The sequence below is a fragment of the Mus pahari genome, chromosome 6 (genome assembly GCF_900095145.1).
Source record: "Mus pahari chromosome 6, PAHARI_EIJ_v1.1, whole genome shotgun sequence".
NCBI lineage: Eukaryota > Metazoa > Chordata > Mammalia > Rodentia > Muridae > Mus > Mus pahari.
This window is the reverse complement of record NC_034595.1, coordinates 85,263,511-85,271,697: the sequence shown is the minus strand read 5'-3', so window position 1 is coordinate 85,271,697 and position 8,187 is coordinate 85,263,511. Positions and strand designations below refer to the sequence as shown.

Genomic DNA, 8,187 nt, shown 5'->3' with positions numbered 1-8,187 from the left:
CTGCCTCCCGAGTGCTGGGATTAAAGGCAAACGCCACCACGCCCAGCTCGGCCTGTTTAATTTAAACCATAATTACTACTCAGAATAGTTTCCTCCAGAGACTCACTATGGGCAGGTCCCATGGTGTCTTCACATGGTCTCAGGTGTCCTCAGATAGTCTTGTAAACCAAGGGGCCCCAGCTGAGGTCTGCACCAGGCACTTACTAGCCGTGTGGCTTTGAACAAGGGATTGCTCTGTCGAAACTCAGTTTTCCAAGCTACAAACTGAGCCGCATCCTAGAACTGTATTAAGTGATGGAATTTCCGTCTTTACAACAGCATCTCAGTGCTCAGAGCAGGGAAAGTCCAACCAATAAATGGGCTCAGGGCTGGATGTAGTGGCCCATGCCTTTATTGCCTGCACTCAGGAGATAGAGGCCATCAGGTCCCTGGGAATTTGAGGCCAGCTTGGTCTTCATGAGTGGGCTCAAGAAATGCTGTTGATATGGTCTCCCTGCTGGGGGTAGGGGGTGGGTAGTGTGAGCCTTCAGCATGTATGTTCACACAGTAAAACTGTCATGAATATCCTTTTGACCGTGTAGCCTAGGCTAACCTCCACCTCACCATCTCCTTGCCTAAACTTCCCAAGTGCTAAGTCAAAGACTTCAAGGCCTGAGTTTGAGTACCAGTAATGGGTCCGCCCCAAAATCCAACCAAAACAGGAGACCACAAAGGCAGGGGTTTGGGGGCGTGCCAAAGGTCACACAAATGGCAGAATCGGGATTTGAAGGCAGATCTGTCTAATGCCAGATGTCATGAGCTTTGGATCCACACATAATTTATTTAGTAACAATTATGTACCAGGCACTGTGCTAGGCCCTGGATCCATCACAAAGTTGACTGTGGAGCCAGGCATGGTGGGTACATGCCTTTTATCTCAGCCTTCAGGAAGCAGAGACCGGCAGATAGATATCTCTGTGTGTTCCAGACCAGCTTGGTCTACTTAGAGAATTCTAAGACAGCCAGGGCTCCATAGAGAGACCTGTCAACACTGACTGTGTAAATTTGACTTTTTTTTAACAGCTCTGCTTCCCCTCAGAACTCAAGAGGAACGCTGCCTTTCAAAGGTCAAACATGCACAAGCAAGTAACATTATCACATCATTTACCTGTCCCAAAGTCAATGGCCCTCAAGGCCTCTGCTATGTGTTCTAAGTCCAGAGTAAAGTAGTCCATGTTCTCAAAGCCTTGCTCTGTCTTCCCCAGCTGGCAGCCCTTGGAGGCTTCTACAATGCTGTGGGGAGAGAGGCAGGGCGAGCTCTCAGGCTCCATGCAGGAAGGGACAACTTATCCATGGCTCTATGTGGGTCCATCCATCCCAGCCCCTCAACCCATCACTGAACTGAAGGAATGAAGAGGCAGAGAGCATTTCTTCTTTAGGATCAAGTAGAGTGGATGATCTAAGAAAGTAGGGGACATGGTCTTGGGGGGGGGGCATGAGCCCCAATCCCTGCAGAGTGAATGCACAGGGTCCTACTGGGCAGGTGTCAGAAGCCTTGGGGGAGACTAGGGACGTGTGACACACTCCTGGGGACACTGACTAGGGACATGGGACCCACTCCTGGGGACACTGACCTCTTGATGAGCTGCTTGGCACTCTGTGGAGAGAAAGAACAGGGGTTAACATTGAAGCACCCAAGGGTGGACTCCAGTACCAATTCATGGTGCAGGTGTAGCTTGACTCCTGTCCTGTTAGACAGATCTCGGACACTCTCTCTCTCTGTCCCTGGGTAGCACAGATCTTAGTCGGAATGCACCCCTGTGTGTGTCCACTGTCCTGGCAGGAAGCCAGGGTTCTCTGACCAACCGCTCACGACGTCTGAGGTCTCCTGGGGGAGTGTCAACCAAACTTCCTTTTTTGGACCATGGGCTGGACAAAGCTGGACTGTAAAGAGCTTGAAGGCATGTGGTCTGGGTATTATGGGTTTTTTTTGTGTTTTAAAATTTTTCTATGTATGAATGTATGTATGTATGTATGTACGTACGTTGCAGCCCCTAGAAGCCAGAAGAGGGTGTCGAATTCCCCTACATTTAGAATTCTAGGCATTTTTAAGCTGCCAGACATGGGTACTGGGGTCCTAAATCAAGTACTTTGAAAGAATAGTAAGCATTCTTTTTTTTTTAATCTTACATTTTTATTATTTTATTTATTTATTTATTATATGTATGTATACTGTAGCTGTCTTCAGACACTCCAGGAGAAGGCATCGGATTTTTGTTACGGGTGGTTGTGAACCACCATGTGGTTTCTGGGATTTGAACTCAGGACCTTTGGAAGAACAGTCGGTGTTCTTAACCACTGAGCCATCTCACCAGCCCCAATAGTAAGCATTCTTGACCCCTGAGCTATCTCTCCAGCCCTTCAAGGGCTTCTGGGTTTTGTTGATATTGTTTGTAAAAGATCTATTTTTATTTTAAGTGTATGTATGAGTGCCTGCATATATGTATGTGTACCACAGATGTGCCTGGTGCCCTTGGAAGTCAGAAATGGGCATTGGGTGTCCTGGAACTGGAGTTATGCACGGTCCCCAGTCACTGTGTGGGTGCTGGGCACTGGACTCAGGTCCTTTGCAAGAACAAAACCAGTGTTACTTTTGTTTGTCTGTTTGTGCTTTGTTTTGAGACAAGTTCTCTCTATTATGCAGCTCTGGATGTCCTGGAATTTACTCTGTAGACAAGGCTGGCCTCAAAATTACAGAGCTCTGCCTGTCTCTGTCTCCACAGTGCTGGGATTAAAAGTGTTTGACACAGGCTGGGGAGATGGCTCAGTGTTTAAGAGCACTGACTGCTCTTCCAGAGGTCCTGAGTTCAATTCCCAACAACCACATGGTGACTCACAACCATCTGTAATGGGATACAATGCCCTCTTCTGGTGTGTCTGAAGACAGTGACAGTGTACTCAAATAAATATAATACATAAAAATCTTTAAAAATAACAAAAAAGTTTGACACAAGAAATGTTCTTAACCACAGAGTCATCTCTCCACGCCAATATTTCTTTCTTTTTTTTTTTTTTTTTTTTGTGATTTTTCGAGACAGGGTTCCTCTGTATAGCCCTGGCTGTCCTGGAACTCACTCTGTAGACCAGGCTGGCCTCGAACTCAGAAATCCGCCTGCCTCTGCCTCCCAAGTGCTGGGATTAAAGGCGTGAGCCACCACGCCCGGCACACCAATATTTCTTATGTTTGTTTGTTTGTTTATTGACAGGGTCTCAGTATGCAGTCTTGGCTGTCCTGGAGCTTGCTATATAGACCAGGCTAGCCTTAAACTCACAGAGATCCTCTTGCCTCTGCCTGTGTCTTCCAAGTACTGGGATCCAAGTTGTGTGTCACCAAACCTAGCCTGGCATGTTTTATTTTGAGATGATATTTTACCAAACTGCCCTGATTTCTCAGAAACTTGCACTCCTCCTGTTTCAGCTCCGCAAAAACTAGAAATATGGTCAGGAGCCTTCAGTGGCTCAAGATGCCTGGCATTTCACTAAGATTTGAACGGCCCGTTTGAGGGTTCAGAAAGTATAGTTCAAATCTACCCAAACCCTTCAGATTGCACTCACCAAGAGGAAGGTGGCCCCTCCGGGCTCATCCAGGGACTGGATGGCAGTCTCCACAAGCTTCGTGGACTTTTCCAGCTGCTCCCTGTACTGGAGGATCAGAGCCTCCATGAAGCCCAGCTTCTCCTCCTGCTCCTGTGTGATCCGCTGCAGCAGCTCGCTCTTCTTCTCGTCCAGGATGGCGTAGAGGGCGTCAAACTTCTGGCTTAGCTCCTCCTTCACCTGGTGGCTGTTCTCCTGAGGACAGAAATCCTACAGTCACATCCCATGGGGTCCCAACGCACTTTCTGAGACAGAAGGGCCCCAGGAATTATCTGCAGCAAGAAGAGACTCCATCACAGGGAGCAAAGCTGTTCCCCTCCACTTCACAGCTCAGCCCACTTGCAGTTATGTTGTCCTCCCTGTCTTACCAGCCCTAACCCTCCTCAAGAAGAGACCAGAGGTCTCTTTTCTTTTTCTTTCTCCTCCCTCCCTCCCTTCTTTCTTTCTTTCTTTCTTTCTTTCTTTCTTTCTTTCTTTCTTTCTTTCTTTCTTTTTTCTTCCTTTCAAGACAGGGTTTTATTGTGTAGCCCTGGCTGACCTGGATCACAGTATGTAGAATAGTTGGCTAGTCTCAAACTCACAGCTATCCCCCTGCGTTTGCTTCCTGAGCACTGGTGTTAGAGTTGTGTGCCACCACATCCAGGAAGAGCAGAATTCTGAATACTCTTCTGAGAGTGAGAAAGCTTCCTTCTTTGTCTTTTCTCTTCTTCTTTCTCTACTTTCGTTTTTGTTTGTTTCTTGAGATAGTCTCACATATCCCAGGCTGGTCCCAAACCCATTATGTGAAGGAAGATGACCTTGAACTTCTCTGATCCTCTTGCATCCACTTCCGAAATGCTGTTACAGATGTGCCATCACATCTGGCTGGGAAAGCTGTCACTGCCTTCTGCACTCTGTAGAACCAGCAGCCTGCCAAAGCTCAGTAGAAATGCAAATTTCCAGCCAGGTATATGACGCCTGAAATCTCAGCACTTGGCAGGTAGAGGCAGGAGGGTCAGAAGTTCAAGAGCAATCTAGGCTACATAGTAAATGCAAGGTTGTCCTGTTCTATGTAAGACCTAGTCTCAAAAAATCAAATCTGCCAGGTGGCGGTGCACACCTTTAGTCCCAGCACGATGGAGGCAGAAGCAGGTGGACCTCTGATTTCAGACTACAGAGGGAGTTCCGGGACAACCAGGGCTACACAGAAAAAAACACTGTTCTGAAAAACAAACAAACATCAAATCAAAGGTAGAAAGACAGAAGACTGGAGAAATGGCTTAATGGTTAAGAGCACCAGCTGCTCTTCCAGAGGTCCTGATTCAATTCCTAGCACCTACATAAAGAGTGGCTCACAACCATCTTGAACTCCATTTCCAGGGGATCCGACTCCCCCTTCTGGCCTACTCTGGCACTGCACACGCATGGCACACAGACATATGTGCAGGCAAAACACCCATATACATCAAAAATAAAATACAAACAAGGAGGAAGTGCAGAATCCGGTATCATTCCAGAGCCCCTGAGTTTCCACAGTCCCGAGTCAAGTGTGAGCTTTGAAAGGTCCAGGAGTCTCACCCTACAGCAAAACGATTAACGCTGGAAACATTCAAGGAGTTATTGGTGGGTCTCTGCCATTAGGGACCCACTGGGGTCTGTCTTGTCCTTCGGCAGGGTCGGACACAGCCGCTGTGTTCACCGAGGGAATGAAGAAATGACTGCGTCCCTTCCTGCCATCTCTATCCTGCACCCAAGACTCCAAACCCCAAACCGCACTCATAGTTCAGGTCTTGCCCAGACAGCAGCTGCGCTGGAGGCTTGAACTCCTCACCGCTGGCAGGGCAGGGCAGGGCGGCTCTGCACCCTCACCTTGGTCACTCGGCATGAATCCTCCAGCTGAGAGATGATCGTCTGCACTCGGTCGTTCCCTGCCACCAGCATGGAGATGCAGTTACTCAGCTCAGTCTGGATGGCGGGGGCAGGGCGGGGCGGGGGGGAGGGGGAGGAGAGACAGAAATAGACTCAGAGCCCGCTGCTTCTTCAGCACAGACAGAGTCGCCAACAGGGTTGCTAACCCTCTTTCTGGGGTGCAGCTCAGGTCTAAAGCAGAGACTACCACAGATGTATCCTTTATGGACAGATGAGGCCCAGAGAGGGGACTGAGCAACCCAAAACACACAGCAAGGCACCGACAAGGGGACAAAGGACAGCCAGTTCCTTCCTTCCTTCCTTCCTTCCTTCCTTCCTTCCTTCCTTCCTTCCTTCCTTCCTTCTTTTCCTTTTTTCCTCTCTCTTTCTTCTTTTCTCTTTCTTTCTTTCTTTCTTTCTTTTTTTTTTTTTTGGTTTTTTCGAGAAAGGGTTTCTCTGTATAGCCCTGGCTGTCCTGGAACTCACTCTGTAGACCAGGCTGGCCTCGAACTCCTTTCTTTCTTTCTTTCTTTCTTTCTTTCTTTCTTTCTTTCTTTCTTTCTTTCTTTCTTATATTAAGTACACTGTAGCTGTCTTCAGACACCCCAGAAGAGGGCATCATATCTCATTACGGATGGTTGTGAGCCACCATGTGGTTGCTGGGATTTGAACTCAGTACCTTTAGAAGAACAGTCAGTGCTCTTAACTGCTGGGCCATCTCTTCAGGCCCCCCTTCCTTCCTTCCTTCCTTCCTTCCTTCCTCCCTCCCTCCCTCCCTCCCTCCCTCTCTCTTTCTTCCTTTCTTTTCCTCCCCCTCCACCCCAAGGCAGGGTGTTACTGTGCTGCCGTGGCTGGCCCAGAACTCAATACCTAGACTAGTATAGACTAGTATAGACTAGTATAGACTAGTATAGACTAGTATAGACTAGGCTGATCTCAGATTCATAGCGATCCTGCCTCTGCCTCCTGAACACTAGGCTTAAACACTGTGCTACCATCCCCAGCTGCTACTTTCTGAGAGAAGGAACAGAACTGGAAAGTTCTAGCAGAGAGAGCCGAGTGGAGTGTTACAAACACGCTGTTCAGAAAGTCGGGCTACAGCTCATTCCATGGCAGGACTGCTGGGATGCCACGGTTGAGGGAGGAGCCTCAAATCTGCCTCAGACTTCATGAGAGGCTCGGGTGGGGAGGTCTGGAACCACAGACTAGTAGACAGGACAGGGAAGCCATGGCCTCTTCCTTCTGGTCACACCCAGGTGCTCTCAAATGGCTCTAAGTATAACCCATGAGCTCAGCCACCTCCCCCAGGGAGGCAACGGCTGTTGTCCCTGTGGCCTGGGAAGTCCCTCCAGAGGGACTATTCCTGAAAGGCCGGCTCAGCACATCCACAAGGGTCAAATCCCTCCCCCGGAATCATCAGGGCACAGCAGCTGTGGTCAGTACCTTCTGTCCTTGGAAGATGCTTTGCAAAGGGGCAACCTCACAGGCCTGGTGAGCCCCGAACACCTTGCACAAGGAGCAAGTAGGAACCTCACATGTGAGACAGTAGATGTTGATCTTCTCATCTTCGTGGTCCTTGCACATCGGGTGGCTGCCTTTCTGCAGGGGCCGGCTGAGGAGGAGGAGAGTCACAGGTCAGGGTTGTCCCATCTCCCTGCCCCATCCCAGCTCTGAGCACAGGAAACCACCCATCCATCCATATGTCAGCTCCCAATGGGTCAAGCTGCCCTAAACATTCTCCTGTTTTAACTTCTGGGAGCCCAAGGTTGAGGAAACCAAAGATATCAAACAGTCTGTTTCCAACTTTAAATTCAGGCTCTGCTCCTGAGTTGGACCTGGCCTAAGTTGGTACAGAGGGCATGGGGGGGGGGACCCCAGGAGATGCTCACAGGATGGAAGACAGAGTTGCAGCAAATAAATGGACTTGCCCAAGGTGGCCCAGCAGCCCAGCCAGAGAGGCCAGAACTCCTGTGCTCTAATTTTAGCCCCGTAGATTTGGTTGCTGGGGCCTGGGCCGTTTATTCTGATGGCAGCCTTCATGTCTATATTTAATCTATGAGACTGTACCCTTCAACTGGGCAGGGAAGCCTGCTTGTATTTCTTCCCTGAGTCTACAACATACAGTACCTGGTGTAGAGACCGTGGAAACAAAATGCAGGTAGAAAAAGTCAGTAAACGCACCCTGAGGGCATCCTAGAGCTCAGAGAAGCAGCTGCCTGTGCACCCTAAGCCATACGCGCATCACGTGGTCAGGGGCAGGCTTACATAGAAGTCCAGAGCAAACCTCAGCTACACAAAGGCTCTCCAGGGCCCACAATCTCTTCTTTTATAATTTTAGAAACTGCACTTATTTAGTATATGTGTACTGGGGTGGGTGGGTGGGGTAATGTATGCCACACGGCGTCCATGGAGGTCAGAAAACAGCTTGAAAGAGTTGGAGTTGGTTCTCTCCTTCCACCGTGTGGGCTCCGGGGATAGAACTCTGGTTATCAGCCTTGGCCGAAAGCTCCTCTACTCACTGAGCCATCTAGCCAGCCCCAGAGTTCCTTCTTTCTGTCTTCTCCCTTTATGGCTTCCTCCACTAGGGTACCTGTGATGTCCCTTTCCAACACTGGTTGTTTCCCAGCCTAGACGGGGGTGGGGTGGGGGGGTGGGGGGGATGGGAAG

At 49.3% G+C, this 8,187-nt stretch overlaps 1 protein-coding gene across 1 annotated transcript in view; it reads right to left on the bottom strand.

The window, feature by feature from the left end:
* The window catches only part of Trim63 (tripartite motif containing 63), a 14,819-nt gene that overhangs the window by 3,119 nt on the left and 3,513 nt on the right, over positions 1–8,187 (bottom strand). Inside the window, exons 3-7 of the mRNA XM_021200737.2 lie at positions 6,964–7,132; positions 5,482–5,577; positions 3,595–3,828; positions 1,614–1,636; positions 1,148–1,272 (exon numbers count right to left, since the gene is read on the bottom strand). Coding sequence (XP_021056396.1) covers positions 1,148–1,272; positions 1,614–1,636; positions 3,595–3,828; positions 5,482–5,577; positions 6,964–7,132 — 647 coding nt within the window. The remainder of the gene's footprint in view (positions 1–1,147; positions 1,273–1,613; positions 1,637–3,594; positions 3,829–5,481; positions 5,578–6,963; positions 7,133–8,187) is intronic.